This window comes from Copidosoma floridanum, unplaced genomic scaffold (assembly GCF_036245765.1).
Source record: "Copidosoma floridanum isolate Cflo_tuat_1 unplaced genomic scaffold, Cflo_Japanese_pri ptg000021l, whole genome shotgun sequence".
Taxonomy (NCBI): Eukaryota; Metazoa; Arthropoda; class Insecta; order Hymenoptera; family Encyrtidae; genus Copidosoma; species Copidosoma floridanum.
The window spans coordinates 1,448,248-1,472,423 of record NW_028321898.1 but is presented as its reverse complement, the minus strand read 5'-3'; the positions used below and the strand labels follow the sequence as shown (position 1 = coordinate 1,472,423).

Below are 24,176 nucleotides of genomic sequence, written 5' to 3'. Positions count from 1 at the left end.
TGGTGGGCTGGCATATATGAGCAAGAGCTACATTAGTAGTACCACGAGTATTCACTAATTATTACTATAAAAAAAAAAAAAAAAAAAAAAAAAACCTATAAATCAGTAGCAGAAAAATATCATAGAGTAAATTAATAAAAAAATTAGATACGAAAAGACACTTATAGGTAAAAATAAGTCATAGCGTATGACAGTGTGTACTTTACCGTTTCTTCTGCCAAACAAAGCAGTTGTTACGTCAAAACAAAGTTGGTGATGTTAACTATGGACACAACAAGTAGACCATTCAAGAAAATCTCAGTAATTTTCTTCTGTCCGATTAAAAAATGGTCAGCATACAACAATGTACACATTCTATCGATAACAGATTGGCTTACTTAATACACAGTGTTAGCCTCAATGTAAAAAGTGACGGCAAAAGTGACGACAAAGGCTTTAACACAAACTTGTTAGGTACTTTAGAGCACAAAAAAGATTGTTGTTAGACAGAGAAATGCATCTCATGAATAACACCTTCGGAGAACTTGGCAGACTATTTTAAGTTAATAAAATCAGTAGCATAGCTTACCACACTTAAACCAACGGTTCAATTGAGCAAATGCATCACGTCCTGACGTAATATTTAAAGTCATACTCTAGCCAGACCAAAAGGACTAGGACCAGGATATTGCCGTGATATGGTCACCTAACAAATAGAGGATGAAAATCTGCAGTAGCCATAACTGCACAGCATTTACGTATGATAAAATTAGGCGTATGTGACGTGCAAGCTACTTTGCCACCATCAAAAACTACCTAGATCAGTTGACCACCAGGACAGTGCACGTTGATGAAATAAAATGATGGATAGTTATAGAGCAGATAATAGAAATAGAGTGAAGAAGAAAAAGAGTGAAGCAATCTATTTTTTTACCATCTGGTTTGTCTATGTTAGACGTGTTATATTGTCCTATATATTATCTCTTGTTATCCATCTGTGTCGTTTCGTACGCATTTTATATATATACATGCTACGAGCCTGCTAACGTCCTGATAGTTATTTACTACCACACTTGCGGCACTATCAGTTCCCCATCAAGTTTCAAAGTTCAGGGCCTTTTTTTAAAATTTTTTTTTATATATAAAAAGGTATATGATATAATTCATTTTTTTTACCTCATCCAAAAATTATTGAGTGCAAGTATTCAGTATGTGATATTGGTACTCGTGCTTTACTGTACAAAAACGCAGTCGGTCCAGGCAACATCCCCGACGTCTAATGTCAGCTAGCACATACCGAAATATTATCAGCATCTAACTCTATACGCTACTAAGGTAAAATTTACCGCTAGAAGTGTGCGTGGCCAAGCTATCGCACACCGTTAAAATCAGATAGACGGACTTGTGTAATCTTTGTGCGATGATTAATGAAAATGCTCTCCCTCCGCATGGATAGAAACTGAACGGTAGCCGACAAACTCGATCAACACTGCCAGTTTTCCAAATTCCCGCAGGGTCAATTCGTCAATCCCAAGCTATAAGGCACAAGCCATGGTCTTCTTTCATACGTTACCTGTTAAAATATAACAAAGCTATGATCGAGAAAATTAAAGCAAATGTATTAACTAAAAAATATGAGCTCGTCAAAGATTTTGATACAATAGGTAAACATAAAATTGGTCACAAGGATTATAAAAGTGAATTATAAGTAATTACTAAAAATGTAAACCTCAGTGCTAAGCAAAAGAAAGGCTTTCTCAGCTCTGCTTTCTACATATCAAAAAGTTCTTCCTAATTACTTGTAGTTATTAATAGAAATTGCAATTTAATAATCAATTTTCAGAAGAGATCACAATTTCATAACTTACCAAATTACCACACAAGAGTCGTAAGAACTAAAAGCATTAGACAAATTATTTAAGAAGCAAATTAAGGAAACGCAAGATAATTAATAAGAATATTTAAATTAAAAAAAAAAGTGTTTTAAAGAAAAATCGAAGAAAAACGAAAAATAATTTTATTAAAATAATTGAGTACAATATTTTTATAAATCATGTATAAAAACCTATATCATACTGGAATTAATTAAATGCACGAGTTGATTGGTACATTCTACGCAGCAAGAAATTTTTAATACTTTTTTCATAATTTGTAAGAATTGTTAAACGTATATTGGAAATGAGTCTGAAGTACACACACAATTTTGTTTGATGTCTTATCTCGGCTTGATACAAGAAACGCATTTATCATGACTTTAAAAGCACTAAATGTATATAATTTAAAAAAAAACTGGTACTACAATAACAAAAACAGCAAGTATTTGAAAGAACAATTTAAAATATATTTATGACACATGTATTGAGATAGTATTTACAGTGGCAAGAATGATTATATAAGAATTGAATCAGACACAGAAGAACAGCATTTGAAAATCCAATAAAATTACATAGCTATAACAAAACACTATTTGACAAAAACAGAAAGGACTTTTAATAAATTATAGGTGACATAGATAACGTGAAAAATAGAAATAAGTTAAAGAGAAAAAAATTAGATCAACTAAAATTTTGACCATTTAAAAATATTGAAAAATCGTCAACTCATTATACAGGATAGAATTAGGTCGAAGAAATCAAATATATTCAATCTCTTGAAACTTACTCTTGTAGACATACTCTAAGAAAATATAGAAGACGAAGCAGAAACAATATTACATTAATTATATAAGAGGTGTCATGAATATTTTTTTTAAGCATTTTTTCTTCAAGAGGATAGATGTTAAGAAAATGTATGTTTATGATTTTAGATTATACAGCGTTTTGAGCAAACTAAAATGTAGATGGCATGGTACTTACTTAGTACCAGTAACCATCTGTGGTATAATTATATATAAGAAGAGTTATAAAAAGCGTTTAAAGCAGGAGTTGACGATCGTATAAATAACATTAAAAGTCATATCATTATTTACTGGTCGTAGTTCAGTCAATATTGTAACGCATAGCTAAATTATAGAATAAGTAATTATCAACATTAAAATATTATTTACAGAGCAATACAATATTGTTTGTTGTACTTTGTCAATCTTCTTATTATAAAAGATAATAACCATAAACAGAAAGAGAGAGCACGTCAGTTATTATAAGTGTATATGCTCGTGTGTGTGAATAAGCCTAGGTAGTGCACGTGTCTGGTTGTGTACCCTACAACTCCAAAACTTGGTTACTTGACCACCAATGACAGTAAATAGTTTTGATATGTAACTTTGAACATCAACAATATAGCGTCGCTTGCAGTGGGCTTCATTTGTTTCGTAGCATCATTATGAAAAAAATGAGTAAGAATACTTGAAGTCGCAGGTTTCGAACTGAACAACAAGAACACAGTTTTAAGAGGTGGTGTTAAGGTATTTGAGGTAAAATAAGGAAAACAATTTTTAAAAGCGCTTACTTGAAGCAGTGAATACAAAGCAAGAAAAGCAAGTGTATTGCTCGAGCCTGGGTTCGACTAAAAGTGAAGAGGAATAAAATAGCAACACTGCTGTTATAACGGGAGAACAATGTATTAACGAGTAAATACTCTAACCAGTATTTAAAATTCTCAACACTTTCTCCTGAGGATTGGAGTGTCACACAAACACAAACGAATAATAAAGCCTGAAGATGATAACACTAGTACTGAATAATATTTCTTTAACTTCAATTTATACTTATTGAAAGGTCTTATTTAGTGCTTATCTGCTAGTTTATCAAATTTCCTGCACAAATATTAAAACATATGGAATTTAACGCAAATATATAATTTTTTTCAAATACCCACACAACTATACGTCAGACCGTAGAACTGTAAAGTCAAAACAATTTTTGGTTCAAACGATGATAATCAATAGTACTTGGTAGCACTAAAACTTTTCAAAAATTTTAACGTCCTTAGTCAGACTGGTCAGGCCGTCAGAGTTTTGTAACACCACTAAAAAGTTATTCATAAGTACTGATTCAGAAATTAAAATTAAAATTTAAACATTAGAAATGCTGGATCTAGTATGGCAGACGATTCCTGGAAATTCAACAAATTTCTTAATAAAAATAAATTCTTTATTTAATTTTATTTTCGAATCAAGTTACTTAAATCAAGGACATTTAAAAAGTCATAAAATTATATAAGAAAGGGACATTAGTCAACAAAATTATGTAGAGATTTGATAAACCACCTTTTCAAAGCAATTTGTTAGTTGAATAGCTTTTTAGGTATGTACTGTTCCACGACGTTTACTTTAAGGTCTGATGCTTTCGTATGATAGGTAAAGTTTTAAAATAACGTCACTATATGAGGGATAGAATAAACGCTGTAAAGTGTTTGACTGTAGAACTTTTGTTTACCAGTTAAGCTAAGGCAATCTTAGATTTAGGCATATACTTAATAAGAACTCTTATTTTGCAGTCAAAGCAAAGAAAGATATGTGCCCGTGTTAAGAAAATATGAGACGTACATTAGTTTTACAATAATAAGATCTGATAAGTATAGTATATATATTGGTAGTCTAATTAGCTCAGGACACCTGGGTCTGCTGAGTATGGAGAGTCTCTTAAAAACCTCGAACAATACTTATAAGACCTAAATAGGATATTTTTGCTAGGATATAATTAATGAACAAATTGTCTGTTACCAGAATTTCATGCTTACAGTCTAATACATAAGGTACTCAAAAGTATCAAACTTTGTACATCACACGTTTAGATTTAGAGATGACTTATGTTTAGGTTATATCGTTAAAACTTTTTTGTTTATGAGAAAAGTAGCACACGTCTTTTGATCACTTTAGTCGTCATCATCGATTTTATCAACTTTATACAGTCTGCCAAATTTTTTCAACTTGTTATTCATAAAACTTATTTCTCTGTCTGAAAATAATCTTTCTTGTGTTCCAAAGTCCCCGATAAATTTATCAATTGAAGTTTCAAGAGATTAAATATATTTGATTTCTTCGACCTAATTCTATCCTGTATAATGAGTTGACGATTTTTCAATATTTTTATATGGTCAAAATTTTAGTTGATCTAATTTTTTTCTCTTTAACTTATTTCTATTTTTCACGTTATCTATGTCACCTATAATTTATTAAAAGTCCTTTCTGTTTCTGTCAAATAGTGTTTTGTTATAGCTATGTAATTTTATTGGATTTTCAAATGCTGTTCTTCTGTGTCTGATTCAATTCTTATATAATCATTCTTGCCACTGTAAATACTATCTCAATACATGTGTCATAAATATATTTTAAATTGTTCTTTCAAATACTTGCAGTTTTTGTTATTGTAGTACCAGTTTTTTTTCAAATTATATACATTTAGTGCTTTTAGAGTCATGATAAATGCGTTTCTTGTATCAAGCCGAGATGAGACATCAAACAAAATTGTGTGTGTACTTCAGACTCATTTCCAATGTACGTTTAACAATTCTTACAAATTATGAAAAAAGTATTAAAAATTTTTTGCTGCGTAGAATGTACCAATCAACTCGTGCATTTAATTAATTCCAGTATGATATAGGTTTTTATACATGATTTATAAAAATAATGTACTCAATTATTTTAATAAAATTATTTTTCGTTTTTCTTCGATTTTTCTTTAATACATTTTTTTTTTCAATTTAAATATTCTAATTAATTATCTTGCGTTTCCTTAATTTGCTTCTTAAATAATTTGTCTAATGCTTTTAGTTCTTACGACTATTGTGTGGTAATTTGGTAAGTTATGAAATTGTGATCTCTTCTGAAAATTGATTATTAAATTGCAATTTCTATTAATAACTACAAGTAATAAGGAAGAACTTTTTGATATGTAGAAAGCAGAGCTGAGAAAGCCTTTCTTTCGCTTAGCACTGAGGTTTACATTTTTAGTAATTACTTATAATTCACTTTTATAATCCTTGTGACCAATTTTATGTTTACCTATTGTATCAAAATCTTTGACGAGCTCATATTTTTTAGTTAATACATTTGCTTTAATTTTCTCGATCATAGCTTTGTTATATTCCAACAGGTAACGTATGAAAGAAGACCATGGCTTGTGCCTTATAGCTTGGGATTGACGAATTGACCCTGCGGGAATTTGGAAAACTGGCAGTGTGGATCGAGTTTGTCGGCTACCGTTCAGTTTCTATCCATGGGGAGGGAGAGCATTTTCATTTATCATCGCACAAAGGTTACACAATTCCGTCTATCTGATTTTAACGGTGTGCGATAGCTTGGCCACGCACACTTCTAGCGGTAAATTTTACCTTAGTAGCGTATAGAGTTAGATGCTGATAATATTTCAGTATGTGCTAGCTGACATTAGACGTCGGGGATGTTGCCTGGACCGACTGCGTTTTTGTACAGTAAAGCACGAGTACCAATATCACATACTGAATACTTGCACTCAATAATTTTTGGATGAGGTAAAAAAACGAATTATATCATATACCTTTTTATATATAGAAAAAAATTTTTAAAAAAGGCCCTGAACTTTGAAACTTGATGGGGAACTGATAGTGCCGCAAGTGTGGGCTACTTTTTATACACATAATCTTTATTGCAAGCGCTATTGCTAAGGAGGGTTTAGCAAGAGGAGTTTGAATTATCTTTGTGAATTATTGTCTTTCTTTATGATTTATTGTCAAATAGGATCAGCAAGGCGTTAGAGGTACTCATCTGAGCCAATTGTAAGACACATCCATAGGCAACTTTTCCCACTTTCAGCTCTTGTTGTGTTTAAAAGAGAGAGTGAGGTTTTATGCTACTTACTTCATTTTGTCTTTCTTCATATAGGTAAAATTTATGTTGAAATTTCATGGTGTTAGCAAGCCACACTGTCCTGCCAATTAGTTGATTTTTTCTCTGTTACATTATAAATAGTATTTTTTTTGTTTGGTAGACACTTTTTTTATAGCTATCAAGACATTTATGTTTAAAGTAGACAGTGCTTGTATATAAAGTTCCTTACTTACGATTAGAAAATTAAGAGAATAACCATATTCTGAATGAAAATTAAGATTTATAAAAAATAACGGTCTGGAGAATATTCGAAAGCTAGTTGTAAGCGATAGTTGAAGTGATTGAATTAAATATTGTTAACAGAACTTTGCTTGTGTTGAATTATTAGTTCTCTTTATAAAACGAGAGAGCTCCTCCATTAATCGCCTTTTTTCAGAAGAAGAGACCCTAGGTGTACGTTATTATATAGCGATATTTGCATTTTTTTGGATATTAAATCCCTCAGAAAAAAAGATCAATGGTTTTAAAAAATTAACATTCCAATTCTTGACAATCTTCTACAACTCTTTCTTGCTCGTGAGTTTTGTATTTGTTGAAATGAATCAACAACAAACTAGCAATTGTATGACATTTAAAATTTCTTTCAATTCAAGACAATTACTTAAATTACGATGCACCACCAGAAATTAAAAGATAAAAAAAAAAAAGATAGACGCTGAAATTTTTTTAAGCTTTCACAGAGGTTTGGAAACTAAAGTTGATGTTGAGATACTAAATCATAAAAAAAGTTATTTGACGAGTTAACATTTGTTTATAGAGATTTAAAAGTCATGTAAATATTTATGAACTTTATGAACTAATACAGGGGTGCTACTACCTACAAATGACATGTGTATTGCAATCAATGAAGATGTGTTGACTACAACTTACACAACAGAAACAAATTCTTGTTACTAATGATACATACATGTGTAAAAAATTTTTTTTGTATTCTAAGAGTTTTTAATAGTGTTTTGAACAACATTTGTATTACTGAATGTGTTATCGTGATGACAGTATTTTCTAACATAATAATACAAAGAAATATTATTTTTTTATTTAGGTAAGTAAATGCCATGATCAGTTTAGTTATTTTTGTTAAAGGTAATCAATCTGGAGAAATAAAGAGTAAGCATATTAAATGACAATCTGAGAAAAAAATTAACATTAGGCAATTCAAATGAAGATTCATTGATATAGATAAAATATCTGTTTCTCGATAAAAGTTCCAAATTTGCAACAGTGACCGTATAACTATTCATGAAAGTCCAGAAATAAGCCTAAGAAATGTCACTAAGAGAAGAAAAATAACGTATTAACTAATAATCAACCTTACGTTGCAGTGAAGAGTAAGTAAAATACAAGGTTTGCATCTTACAAATTTCTATTCTTTATCTTGCATTGTAAATACTTTAGGTATTCTTAAGTATAAGAATGGTTAGCAGAATATTATCAAAATTAAAAAGATTTTGATATCCCACCAAATCATATAAATATCAAAGCTTTAGAATGCATGATACTTGATTTCGTATGAACATAAATGAAGCACTAATAGTCACTGAACGATATTTAAATCATATTTCCAACCGTAGTTAAGATGTTTGTGGTTCACAAAACAGTGATGAGCTTTACTTCCACGCTTACGTTCGCTTACTTAGTGTACTCGATTCTATGGCAGTAAAAAAAATTCTATTGCGACATCGTGTAAAAGATACTGCCAAATTAACTTTTTGTCAATACATGAATGAATCTTTTATACACATACAATTGTTTGGAGAAAGACGAAAAATAAGCAGAAAAAAGGCTCCTAGATTCTTATTAATTCTATGTAAAGAATCAGTTACACTAAAAAATTTCGTAAAAAATCCAAAATATATACCTATTACGTTTTATGGCTGTGACAAACTCCATTACGATATACTAAATAATATTGTGACTCTTCATATCCCAGGAATTTTTTTAAGCTTTACAGTTTAATTCACTATAGATAAGAATAACACAAAGATGGAGGTTAAATCACCCTAGACTTCAGCTGTCAAAATTCATATTTTTCCAAAAAAAAGAAATAGGACAGAGATTCCAATCTTTACAGTATACACCTGACTGAAAAAAATACACAAAAGAAATTGTGAGGTAGAGGCCAAAAAAAGTAAGAAACAAAGCAAAAGTAAATTTTTCGCCTTCACAGATAAACAACAATTGAAATTAGGAAATGTTTAATGCTAAGAAGATGCACCATTTCAAGACAATAAAAATAAGCAGGTGGGGCCTAAATCAATCAGGTCGATTTTTTTTTAAATTTCAAAAATTGCTGTTTTGGTCCTTAGTTTAAAAAATTATTAACTCCTGTTCCAATGAACATTTAAAAATTTAATTAAAATTGAAGATTGGTGTTATAGCTTCTAATATATATATCAAATTTCAGCTGGCTTAGATGTAAGCTGTTTGCAAACTAAAGACAAAACCAAAAAAGCGCTATCAAAACATGGTCGTAAACTAGCTTTGAAACTGCGTAGGACAAATTTTTAAACGTTACAGTTATGTTTGTGAATCACTACTCTACAAGCTGATAAATTTTAAGGACCCTTATTTGTTTCCAAGTATTGAGATCATTAATTGATTTTAGTGTTTTTTGCAGTGTACTGGTGGCTGCTCAAAGATTTGTCAACCACTCTCTCACAGTGCACTTTAGGCGTTTTAGTAAAGTATCTTTAACCTAGAACATTAAAAATTGATATTTTTCTCATCTGGGGTAGCTTTCAATAATATTGACTTTGTACATATTAAAAAATTTTGCATATTGAATGTAGTTGTCACAACTAAATAATTACAGTAATTGCATACTTCACCTTTTTTTTGTTGAGCTGCTATGCTGTAGTGTAGCTTTGTTTAAAGTGATACTGTAAAATATTGCTTGTTAATAAAAAAGAATAACTATGTGAAAACGTATTCACAATTTTTTATTGCTTATAACAATTTTAAAAATAAAAAAAAAAGTTTAGGCTATTTCTGTGATTATTTCATAAGTTACAAAATATAATTTTGCATGCTTATTGATAATTATAATTAGTTTTTAAACTAATCACAAACGTATTATTAATAATTATTTCAAAAACCCCTTTTTACACTGCTCTCCCATATTTGTGATTTAAAAAATAATTGGGTTACGTACAACTTTTATACCCTGATCTTCAGGTTAACTAAGATAAAGTTAATTTATGATTGTATATGCATATTCATAAAAAGTTGGACGAGGGCCATTAGAAGTCACATATATGAACTATACAGTAAAATGATAAACATGTTTTTTAACAGTATCTAACACTTTCATTAAATAATCTATGTGTAACATATGACTTTCATTGGACATTAAAGTGTACAAGAAACATCACTTTTTTACGGATAGTAAAGAGAAGGTTTTAACTTTTGACGGGTAGACTTGCTTTCGTCTATAATCTTACTATCCACGATGTGTGCTTTCTATGTCTTGTCAAGTATCAATTCTCCCTTAAATGATGGCTTCTGAACATTGTCTTTATTTTTGCGGGTATTCTTTTTGTCATTATCTTGATTGTTAGCTGTTGCATAAACAATCCCCTCAATATAAGAAAGTAGCACAACGTACCAGCAACTAAAAACATGAATCCTTCTTCCATGGCAGTCAAGTACAAATACTAATATGTTAAAAAAAAAGAAATATTTATCTGACTGATTAGTAGTTAATCAATTGCAAAATTAATAGTAAATAAACTGTTGTAACTCAAAATTAAGTTTTTTATAGTTATTTTTATAACAATAATACTCGAATATATTTAACAATAGTATTGCAGTGAAATATAATCGTATCACGTTTACAAGACGACATACGATACAAAAGTTTTTTTTAAATGTTTACAATCAGCTATTGTTTGATACTGATTAAATAATTACTGAAACATAATAAATTCTCTTCTAAATTATTATTAAAAATATAATTGTAAGCAATTTGATAATTATGTGGTTGTCATTTTTTAGTAACATGCAATATTATTGCGTTACTCTGAAAAAATACCATACAACAATATGGCTGCTAAGCAGAAACAAAAGTACAGTAAACAATTACTGCAATTGCTTATTGATAGTGACTATACATATTTTACGGCATTAGAAGATACGGGTGAAGTTAATTTTATTGGAAACTATTTCAGATAAAAAAAATATCGATTTTGGGTGCTCCAGTTTAGAGATATTGCTATTTACCGACCACATTTCGAAGAAGTGAACATGACCTTTATCAGCAGCTTGCAACCCCTTTGAACCACCACATCGAAACTTCTAAAAATATACTAACATCTATTGATGTTTTTGATATTCGATAATAAGTTAGGGTTCTGAAAAAAATTACACTCAGATCGATTACTTATTTTTCATTTGAAAACGAGTAAGACGATTTAATATTTATTATGTCTTTGAATAACTAACAAAGATAATTACCACGTTTAAAAAATGGTCCTTCATGGTCCCAAAACTGATTCAGGGCCAATTTTTAAGGGGCCTTTTTTGACTTTCTCTGCGGTTCGTAAAAAGTTTACATCTGATTCAGCTGTTATTTTCTATGTATGTTAAGTAGTGGAATCGAACTAAGTTTTCAATAATGGAAATTCAGACTAAATCGAAAAAAATATGTTGTAGGGAATTCAACAATGCCAATTGATTGTAATAAAATCGAGCAAACAATGTTTTCCGCTAAGGCTTAAAAAAAGTGGTAAAAATGGTAAAACACGATTTTAGCGTCGGAAATGAACAATAAGTCTTAAAATAAGAAATAAAAGATATAGGAGTATGCATGGCAAAAAGACGAACAAACTGAGCTTCGGTCAATCCCAATTGGTCCCGTGGTTTCCCCGCAAAATGCAAAAAACCTCGTTTTTTGAGCCAATTTTTGAAATTCAATAACTTTCTTTCGTATAAACATTAAGAGCTGCAATTTGGCGGAGTTATAGCTTTAGTAGTCATTAATAACCTCACTAAAGTTCAGCGAAATCAGATCAATAGTTTTTGCAAATCGCAACTAAATGCAAAAAAGGTACTTTGGCAAAAGGGCCTAAAAAAAAGTTGTTTACAACGTTGGATGCAATTTTTTGCAGGATTATACTGTTTAATACTTAATCTACGATTCACCAGAGTTAAAAATTTTTCTACTGTGTGGAAGTTAGTTATACCATTCCAACGATATCGTTATTTTTGAGAGTACTTACAGTTTAAGCGTACTGTATCGTGTCGATAACACAGGAGTCGAGCTGGAGAAAGTGGACGTGGTTTATACATCGGCAGCTACAGCGGCTCATTGCCCCTCACGCACCGTACTGCCGTGCGCAAAAGCTACCCATTCGATTTATCATTTTCAAGCAACTTCCACAAAGAAAAAAAATTTGATACTTTTGAAAATTGTAGAGTAAGTATTCAAAAATATAATCCCGCATTAAAATTGCATCTAACGTTTTAAAAAACTTTTTTTAGGTCTTTTTGCCAAAGTACCTTTTTTTGCATTTAGCTGCGGTTTGCAAGAACCATCCATCCGATTTTGGTAAAATTTGGTGTGACTGTTGAAGACTATTAAAGCTACAACTCTGCTAAATTTTAGCTCTTATTGTTTATACGGAAGAAAGTTATTAAATTTGAAAAATTGGCTCAAAAAACGAGGGTTTTTGCATTTTGCGGGGAAACCACTGGACCAATTGGGATCGACCGAAGCTCATTTTATTTGTCTATTTTCCATGCAGACTCCTATATTTTTTGTTTTTTATTCTAAGGCTTATTGCTCATTTCCGACGCTAAAAACCGTGTTTTACCATTTTTGCCAATTTTTTCAAGCTTTAGCGGAAAACATTTTTTGTTCGATTTTATTACAATCGATTAGCATTGTTGAGTTCTTTACAACATATTTTTTTTGAACTAGTCTGAATTTCATAAAAAATTACCGACATTTCAGCTAGTTTGATCCCACTGAAGGGCTACAATACCTACCGTTGGGCCTCATTTTAGCTTTTATTAAAAATGTGGACGGAAGTCATTAAATTTTAAAAATAAAGCTTGAAATGGCAGTTTTGGCAATTGGCAAAATAATGGCTTGACTGATTGAGGCCCAACGAGACTAATTCTTTTCTATCTTGAAATAACGCATTTTATTTATGTACAGTATTTTTTAATCGGAATTGTTGCTTCTACTGTGAACGCAAAATCTCTATTAATACCATTTTCACCATTTTTGGTCATTTTCCTAACATTATTTTATGTCTCTTTAGGTCAGGTAAGCTGTTGAGGTTATCATAAATCCTGATTTTTTTCTGGATAAAAATGACTTTTCACTGCCAAAATCTAGGGTGATCCTACTATAACGTGAAATCTTTTTTTACAACATTAAATTATATTATGTGGAAAAAAATTAAATGAATCTTACTGTATGATGAAATTCTTCTAAAATAAATTAAGCTGCCATCTTCACGTCGCCATGAAATTTTAGGGATTGGTCTTCCTGTTGCTTTACATGACAAAGTAGCATTTTCTCCTTCTTTCACCGAAATATCAGCACTTGTTTCGTTGTTTAGTATATCTGGTGAAACTAAAAGTTATTGAATTAGACTTCGACAGAAAAATAAAAATCATTTGTTAGAGTGAGCTGATTTAAATGTTATATTAATATTTAGTAAAATATTATTGTGACAAAATAGTTAGATTATATTATACTATCTCAAAATGACATGGAATAAAGACAATGTGTGTGCAACACATTATTAGGGTTCTGAGCACAGTAATTTCAACAAACAAAACTTTAAAAATTATTATCAGCGTACCTTTGATGATGCTCTCTAAGTACATACGTGAAAAAGTTTAAAATAATATGGTCATAAATTCATTAAATTAGTTAATAAATAATATTTACTAAGATCATAACGTCTAAAAGCAGAAACACTAAGATCTTTATGTAGATATCTGAATGTCTACGATTGTTTTTGAGTTTGAAATTATTTTCTTAAACACATTCACTCTATCAATCAATAAAAAATAAATAGGAAAAATTACATAAATTGTTACGTTCAAACCCATAATTGGACCCTTAAAACTATTATAACAGGCTTATTAATGTGTATGTGATCTGAATACGTAAGATTCTTAAGTTAAGAAGTAAATAAACGTTTTGTAAATTTCTGTTTAATAATTAATTAATCTTTTACTTGTCTTCTTAGAGATCTCTCAACTAAATATTGATTGATAAAAAATAGTTTAGAAAGCCATAATAACCTAGTTGTTTGGACTGTGGTTCTTATAGCTAGGAGGCTTGGTACTACATGCTCACCAACTTGAGACTTGGTCTTTTTTCGCTTGAATCACACATCTAAGGTTATTCATTTCTTACCTTTCGTGTTTATTTCTTACCATAGTTTGATGGATTAAAAGCCATTGAAAATATCGGTCCTCACTTTTGTGGCAGTGATCAAGTAACAATTAATCTTAGGTTATTTTTTGATATGCCAATGGCGTATAAGATCGACATTATTCTCATCAAGAGCTCTAAGCACTGTCTTAAAATCATATGAACACACTTTTTTAACTCCTTATTCATTAGCAGCCTAATGTAGAAGCGTACTTGTCTCATCTAAAAAGAAAAGCTATTAAGCGGTATAAGATCTGTACGACCATTATAAAAAAGTTATTTAAGTTAAAAGTGTGAAAAAAATTGTTTCCACACTACTAGTTATATACTTGTATGAGTAGCTGTAGCTATCAAAAACGTAGGACAAATGCTATTTTTCAGTAAGAGTTTTTAGCATCGGATATAAGGGCAACATAACCACTAAAGTGTTGTAGTCACAAGTTACTTGAAAAACTCTTTGGAATAGTGCATGAAATGGTAGTTTTTGACACTGATGTGCATGTATTTTTTCGAATAAATTTAACCATGGAGCTTTTATCGATGCCCAGGCATCCTCGTAGTTGCCCTAGTTACATGCACACCAGTGGCTAAAAGATTTTTTTGTATGGGCACATTACTATTATAATATTAATCAAGAAATCCCAAAGTATGGAAGTTTTCTACCTTAGACGTCTATTATGGTATTAAAACCATTATTTGCGTATTCCGTAAAAATATAAAGTTCACTACAGATGTACATCTCGTACGAGTAAGTCTCGTGCGAAAAGAATCTGTTTATTAATTGAATAATATATCAATGTATGTAATTTTTAACCCAAAACAACTATCGATAAGCACTAAATAAACATAGAAATAGAAAATAGGATACGATCCACACCATTATATAAATTAACTAAATGTCTCATTTCAGAAGCATCTATAGCATACTAATAAATAAAGCGCCTTGCATGAATACAAAAATTCGCAGGTTCAAATCCATATAATTAAAAGTGTGTCTTGTAAAACTGTGGTCCAAGTAAGACTGGTTAAGAGTGATGTTATAAAAAAATTTTATTTTTATCAGCGTTTTTCTTAACGTCAGAATTCCAAAGTCGTTGATTTACTCTTGCACATACTGCTCCTCTAAAAGTATAATCTCAAAAATAACTTTACTTATAACCTTAGATGAGATGAGACTAACTTTATTCTCAAATTTATGACTTACAGCTATTTATTTCTAATTTTGAACATCAACGCGTTCTATAAACTTTACCTTCAGTATCAATACAAGGCTAGCAAACAAAAAAAATAATAACTATAAGAAATGTGTATATACAAATGTACAGTTTACTAAAGAGAAAGAAACAAGGCAGACTGAATTGATTAGAAAGGCAATAAATAAAATCCAAGTTAATGGGATAGTTATAAAGCCTTGTCATACCTTGAATTTTAATCACTTAACTGCAGACTTACTGCTACACACAGGTGCTTTCCAACATACATAGAGTTTGCAATAACAGACTTACACTATGTTACAAAATCGTACACCTACGATGAGAAAAAATGCACTTACGTGAAACTCAGTATTCGTATGAATTAGTAGACAGTAAGTGCTTGAGTACCCTTCTACGAAGTTGTAATTCTATGACACTTATGGTAGACGATAGAAAAACATAAATATACGTTCTATGAATCATATTGTATAAGAAACGATGCCAAAATTGTTGTAATAAGTTTTTGAACATACATTGGGTAAGATTTCTATAAATATTTGTATACTTATATCAGGCTGGTTAGTATGAGAAAAGCTACTTTTACTGGGTCTTTTGATTATTTTCAAACAACTATCTTAATTTACTATCTACCTTCAAATCATTTGCAACATCAGGCTCACGACTGCTACTTGCGCTGACACACTTATTCCTACAATCAGTAACGTGTGCAATACCTACAACATTAGTTTAAGAAGCTGCTTCAAAAATGTTAGTAAACTAAATTTTGTATTTCATAAAATGATGATAAATATTCTGTCAATAACAACTGTTAAAAAACATAATGATAATGCGTAGATGATTAGTTGATTTTCAATTAAAAATAAAAATACATCAAAGTGGCTTACGTTTATTCTGTACGGCTTACCTCGTTACACGATTTACTTAGGTAATTGGATTATATTAAAAAAATCACATAGTTGGCTTGTGATAATTGCAGTGAAAGGTATAGATTCTTGTTCTTATCTAAAATGTATAACATTCTACAGTACCACTTTATCCTTAAAAGGGTAGAATTATATGCTAAATGTAGCTTAAAAATAATTTCTTCTACACATGATAAATATTAAAAAGAGTAAAACAACACAAAAATGAGCAGTTTGTACATAAAAACCTTGTATAAATTAATCATTATTAAAAAAAACAAAAGTTTTATCAAAAAAAAAAACCTTATTCTAATAAAAAATTAAATAGACATTAAGTAGTTCATAGAAAAGCTTTTACTAGACAAATGGTTTGTAAAGCTAGAAAAAAAAAATTATGAAATGATAAATAATTACGTAAAAAATATAGCATATAAGGTAACCAGTTAAATTAAAAAACCGTAAAAAAATCATTTTCAGTAATTTAATATACAAGGGCTAGTACAACAAAAAGAAGCAGATTCTCTTTAACTACTATTGCTTACGTCAGAGTGGACAGGGTACTTGGTTAACGTGCAGAAAATAACCGGTTTGTTGATGTAAAAAGTAATTTTTTTTTTGTTTTTTTAGAGAATCGGATAAAGTATAAGGATATACTTTTTTTATTATAATAAAAATTTGTTTTCATAAAACAGTAAGATTCGTGTTTGGGTTGGAGGCATGACACAAGGTAGTGCTGCATGGTGATCTTCAAAAGTGTGCTGCAGCATACTGGGCTACGTAGAGCAGAGGGTTAGACCATGACGCTGCGATGCAAGGGGAAAAATTAATGTACAAAATTCACTTATGTTACTTATTTTTTGAAAGCCACAAATCTGAAGTTTGGTTCACACTGTAGCATAGAACGTGCCTATATAAGTATGACTTTAAAAATTGGACACTCTCTGTTCGAATGATAAACAATAGTGTTTGAAGTTGTTTTTGTGTTAAAATAAATAAAAAGAATGGTCGGTGGATCCATGGAGAAAGGGAGGCTGCCATGCAATTCTAATAGAACTTATTTTTTTTTCAATCATTTTTTTTTTTGTAATCGTTTATCAATATTATTTTATTGAATTCGTAAAAAATTAATGAAAGCTAACTTATTATTCCCTAAGTCATAAAATTGATAGCTTTTACTTTTACCGTTTTTTTTTACACGTTTATTTTGAATTGGCTCATTTGATTTGATGTTTGTCATTGCAGAGAAAATTCCTCGTTTCATTCAATTTTTAAATCCTTCCACCGTTTAGTAAGTTAACGTTAACATGTATTTCAAATAAAAAATTTAAACTGGATCAGTAAAGTGAAAGATTGAGTCATAACTAGGCTGCCTTGCTTGGGCTAATACAGACATTGGTACCAGTTGGAGTCCAACTGTAGGTATCTTCTTTATATCAGACTTTATATCAGACTTTATATCTTCTAAAACTATATAATATTTCTTTCAAAAATGGATATATGTGCGTAACAATCATCAATTTCAATATTGAGTAAACTGTAGGTAAAAGAGTATATTTGTTTTTTTTAAAAGTGATAGTCTGACTTGTTGTGAAAAGAAAAGTTATTATGGTACCTTTTTAGTTGTTCAATGTGTTTGGGCAAATAATTTTGTGTCCTACACTTTTTTAGAAAAGTCTGTTGGCCCTTACAATAAGTCAAGTTGTTGTGTAGTTTCTGCGAGGTCTTGAGTTTTGAAGAAAGTGACAGTCTATAAAGGTAATCCACTTGTCAGAGTAATCTTAAAATACCAGAAAATTATGTTCTTATTTCTTTAGATGTTATTACTCTATTTACAAACATTTCGTTGGAATCAGTCGTACATAGTTTGATAAAAAGATACATGCAAATCCACAGTTTTTTGAAAATTCCCTATCATGAAATCATAGAATGAACAAAATTTTTATTCAACAATGTTTACTTCACTTTTAATGAAAAATTTTATAAAAAGAATTTTGGCAGCCCAATGGGTTCTCCTGTCTCTCCACTATTAGCTGATTTAGTTTTAGAAGATCTTGAGATGGAAGCCTTGTGCTTGTTAAAAGAAGATCATGATTGCGTTCCTTTTCTATATAAAAGATACGTCGATGACACTCTCATGTGTGTACACAAAGATCAGGCCAAACTATTTTTACAGATTTTTTAAAAACAAGACAATCACTCGAAATTCACTTGCGAAGTAGAGAAAAACAGTCGTATAAATTTCTTAGACATTACAATTACACATAAGAACTTGAAAATGATCACTAATTAGTATGTTAAGCCAATTTCATCCAACAGAATAAATAATTTTAATTCTAACCATCCCCAATCGTTAAAAGTCAATGCTGTATATGGTTTGGTTGATCGAGCCATTCTTTTATCTGATAAATCCTTTCACAGTAAGAATATTCTCATGGCTAAAAGGATTTTACGCGATAATGACTATTCTAATATTTTTGTACAAAATACATTAAGAAAGGTCTTAACTAAATAATAAATACTAATAATAATAATAACTTTTTACTAAATGACAATCTAAGTGCTTAAATAAAATTTTCTATCCCTTACAACCCATTATTTTTCAAATTTTGTTCAAAAACTTTGAAAAAATTAAATATACAATTTTACCCTACTATTCAAAACAAATTGGACAGTGTTATCATTCGTGGGAAGGACAAAATTGATAAGCTTGATCAAACCAATATCGTCTATCATTTCTCATTCCACAAAAGTACAAAGAAAGATGAACTTGTTTTTGCTTCACACATGAAAGAATCCAACCATAACTTAAATTTTTCTCAAACCAAAATACTAGATCATGAACCAAATAAACAAAAAAGATTTATATCAGAAACGCTACATGTACACTCAACTAAGCAAACAATAAATAAAAAAAAAGATACCTTATTTCTTAATAACATACATAAAGTTCCTTTAAGTAATCTCTTTTCAATACGTACACACGTTATCTATATTCGCAAGAAACGTACATTTATTGTTTATATGTATATATAGAAGTACATACATGTTTGACACTTGCGTTATTCGTTTAAGGTGCCCAACAGTCTGTAACGATCGTCTTAACGATATAGACGTGTGTATCTATTATTGATATTTATAAACAGTGGCCCTACAATGTTATTTACAAAAATTATTGTATTTTTTGTTTTTGTTTTCTTTGTTATTAAAGTGAGCCTGATGAGGTTGGCGTTAAGACCAACGGAACATTGTTTAAACTAACACCTGATTTTTCGGAGTTTTTATTCGTACTCCCAAAATTAGCTCTGTCTGATCGTGTACTTAGGCACTGACCCTTAAGTCATCACGTATGTATAGATATCTTACAGCAGTGTACCTACATCTAATATATAGTAGCAGTGCACACGTAACGTCAGAATAATGCTATAAGGGTGCTGCCCAGACGTTTAAATAGGAAAGTTACTAGGCCATATTGTTATTGATTTTTCTGAACAAAAATGAATCGTTAAAAATTTGAGTCTCATGAAGATTTTTTTAGCAGCCTATTGCTTAATTTTACATGCTCACATTATCCAGTACAGTTCATTGAGTGGGGATGGAAAAAAATCATGTATAATGTAGTAAAGGTACTTTAAGGTAGTATTAGGGTAAATTACTATAAAAAAAACTACAGTTAGACGTTAAGCTCATTTATTTGCTGGCAACCAAGGATCGATATGTCTTATAAGCCAACCAGTACTAACTTTTGTAGCAGCTTTCGTAGATCAAGGCTTAAAGCTGGCACTGTTCCAGCTCCCACGCGGGACTGACCCTAAACTCTGCTTGAAGACTAACACAAGATTGTTCCATCTCCCAGGCAGGGACTGGCATATATCCACTTTTGCCAAATGTATTATTCTACAACATGTTATTCCTAAAAGATATTTTGCATGCACATTAGTAGCTTTATTACTGTAAGGTGTGTGTGTGTGTGTGTGCGCGCGCGCGCGCTTGAGTGCAGTGAATACTACACCATAGAGAAGCTGTTTGAGTAAGCGGGCACACTTATATCTCACATGATTAACTACAGCTACAAGTGTTTGTGATCAGCTATGCTTAAGAGAACATCAGATGACAGCAAGTGACAATGAATCTTTCATCTTATAAAAAGTCCATTGACTTTTATCTTTTAAGTATTACATGGACGACATTAGGAATAACAAGTATACCCACCCTTTATAATAGGTATTACAAATCAAGATATAAATTGTGAGAAAAGCATGTTAAATAGAATTTCATATTGCAGCTGCTTAGTATTTAAAGAAGTGAAATTTAATGTCTAAAGATTTTTTTAAATATCAGTAACCAAGAATTGAATATCTTCGTTTATTAGTGTTCATTGACTCGTTTTGAAAAGTCTACATAATAGCATTTTTGTATTTTGTATATTTTTCAACTAATCTTTTGCCTGGACGTCAGAACACTGCTTATTTCTAGCTACGACAATCCATCGACTTCTGTTCCAAAAGTCAAAATACAAGAAGTTTCTTCTTATTTTCATTTTTTGCTGACCTGAGAATAAAACTGTTAAACATTAATTTTTTTTTTTTACATTTTGTTACTCTAAAAAAAGTTTGTAATGTTTTTAAATGTCATATACAATCAGGTATAACGAGCATTTAAATTAATGAAAATTGCTTGAATTATAAATTATGTAATACACATAAATTTAGTATCACGAGAACAAACTCTGAAAAAATGATATATGTGTGTATGTGTATATATATATTGATACAGGATAAAATGTATCAGGTAAGTGTTTCTGTTTTAAAAATTAAAGTTCAAGATTTATTAACTATTTTTTTTCTTTTTTTGCTGACCACTAAGATACTACTATTAATCTTTAATTTGATTAACAACTATTGATTACTATAGGGTATGTTTATGATATTTCCAAATGTTTTATGCTATCAGATATAATAAGGTATTTAAATTTATGAAAATTTTTTGAATTATAAATTATATAACACATTGAATTTTGTACGAATTAGAAAAAAAATTGTTCTATAACGTATTCAGCAGGTTAGTGGGATTCCCGGATCAGATTCTTAGAAAGTGGTATATAAATATGAGACTGATTATATGGATAGTGTCTATAGACTAAGCCATTTATTATACTTTAATAGATGGTCTAGTGGAGTGTTAGTGGGTGGGATTCATTGATGGGATTCACTGGACGGGATTCCATGTAAATGATTTGGGGATCTACCTTCAATGGGGTATAAACACCGCTGCTAGACCGTTGCTAATCATTGTTTTTTTGAGTTATCGAAGAAGATTATATGCACCGAGCAAGAAAAGCAGACCCTACACTGGCTCGAGACCTCTCCGTTGGAGCTGAGTTAAGGCAGTTCTCCAAAATACGATGATAATCGTGAGCATACATCTTTAAATAACTTTGAAAATTTAAAATGTTTAATTACATGTAAATTGTTTATTTATAGATGAAAACGAAAACAACATAGAGAGGAGAGCTTTATCACCAGCTCATAATATAAGTAAGTCTTACATTATATGGGCGATGTGTATATTTAAAAAAATTAAAAAAAAACTGAATTCAAGACTTTTTTTTACTAAACGATATTTTTTAAAGTGATTACTAAAGTTTTGGTGTGTGACGCTGAATTAATGATTTTACAGGTCCTACAGCTCCAAATAAACTACCTTTTCTACTACGTACACTTCCACCACCTTTACCATCAACATCTGCAGTTTTAGGCTCAGAGCTGATAGCAAAAGTATTACACAGTACGACTTATCTAAAACCGACCACCTGGACTACAGTATCAGGTAAATTTAAATTGTTTTAAATTTTACGATATTTTTATCATATTGCTGTAACTTTATACATTGCATGATGACTGATTGTTTTGTCGACTTAATTTCTTACTAACTTGTGCTTTTTTATTTGTTAGATCAGGAAACTACTCAAATCAAACAACGCATTTATGAAACTTGGTGGGAGTCATGGATCTAATCCATCTGTCTCGGAGATAAAAAAATCAGCGTTGTACAAAAATGGGCTGTACAAAGGGAGTGACATTAACTGACAGGTCAACGTATTATCCCACCACCAAAAAGTAGACTTCTACTCACAGAGGCGAAGAAAGAAGAGTTATTAAAAAATTTAAACAAAATAAGCAGAAGCAGGGGTGAAACAAAATTAAATGTATTACATACGACTTACCTGTAATAATAATAACAAGACTAATGAATCCTGTGATAATAAAAATAATAATATTTTTCAATGTTATAATGATTTTAATAAAGAAAAAAAGAATTTGTAGTAATACAATAATTTAAATAAACTGAAGTGATTTCAATCAACCATCTTATAGTTAACCTTTTTGGAAATTAATTCTTTTAAATTCATTATCAGCGTGAAACGTAAAGAGTTCAAATTATATTTTCACTTAATTATCTTGAACACTTTAAGAAAATAAAAGTTGTATAAAATAAAAAGAGAGAGACAGTGGGAGCCTCAACCTGCGCTCCCATCTGTACATTTATGTTCATATTTTGAAGGAAATTATGAATATTACCTTATCAAATCCCTTGTTTCTTCTCCATTTTTCCACTTCTCAAGTTGAATCATCCAATATTTCATTGCATATACATTTTTAACAGCGCATGCACCATCTCAACACAGAGGATGATTTGAACACATTACAGAACCATCTTTTGAAATTATTTTATTAGAGGGGCAACTATGGTCATCCATATTTATAGTGCTATTGAAAAAATACGAATTAGACATTTTATAAATACACTTTTTACAATATAATTCATAATTTACCTCTTGTCGAGCATGACTTTTTTCAATAACTTTTCTTTTCTAAACCCTTTACACGTATTCAACTTGCATTTTTTAATGCCTCTTGTAGCAAACGAGTATGACTTTCATATGAGATTATACCTGAACTCCACACAATTCCATGATAATTTTTTCCAACCAATTATTAATACAACTTTCTTTAGTATTTAAATCTATCCACTTACATTGTGGTTGAAAGTAGTGGACTCTAGGTTGAGCATCCTCTTCTTTATAGTTAATGATGGCAAGCTCCTTGGGAATAAAGTTGTAAGGTGACCTCAGAAAGCCTTGAAGATCAATGATATACTTTATGGTCTTCTTCGTTAAAAGCACTAGGTCAGAGAAATACTAATATATACTCCAGCTCTCTTTGGATTCGACTGAAATTTTTGAGCACTGCTGCTAATATTTATATCCTCGCATATAAATAAGACATACGGATGTGTGCGCAGCAGTAGATAGTAGAGGCTGTGGTGATGCTGGCTCGAGGTGATAATGGGATTTTCCATTTAATGGATATAAAATAAGCAAGGGTAGCTTGAAAAATCAGTAAAGATATCGCAAGCGAGCAAGCAGCCACGGTGCTGCAGCTCTAATACAAACCACTTCAACTGAACTGAAGATAAGGAGGCAGCCTCCTTAGGAAGTATCATAAACCTGACTGGAAGGTATATATGATATTGGGAAGGTATTTCTATGTATGAAATTTTGAACGGTGACGTCATTACACTGTATAAAAAGGATCTTTTTTCTTTAAAGATAATACACGAAATCCCTGACCTATTTATTTATCATCAAATGGTATGTATATTCGAATTATTTTCCGTCATCTTTTGTCTTTTTTATTATCTTCATAATATACTATTTTGTTTTATGGACATCATGCACGTCGAGTACTTTAAGTACACCACAGATTTTCTGCTAAAAGCCTTAAGGCAGATTATTGAAGCAGATGATGAAGATCTACGAAGATGGTTGGAGTTGATCAATCAATCGCTGGAAGCTTTGGAAAAGCATGTCTTAACATCAT

The 24,176-nt window shown here is 30.6% G+C and overlaps 1 protein-coding gene across 1 annotated transcript in view; it reads right to left on the bottom strand.

The window, feature by feature from the left end:
• Positions 1-24,176, bottom strand: part of LOC106642164 (protein CEPU-1) — a 486,141-nt gene that overhangs the window by 316,090 nt on the left and 145,875 nt on the right. Inside the window, exon 3 of the mRNA XM_089594618.1 lies at positions 13,206-13,367. Coding sequence (XP_089450744.1) covers positions 13,206-13,367 — 162 coding nt within the window. The remainder of the gene's footprint in view (positions 1-13,205; positions 13,368-24,176) is intronic.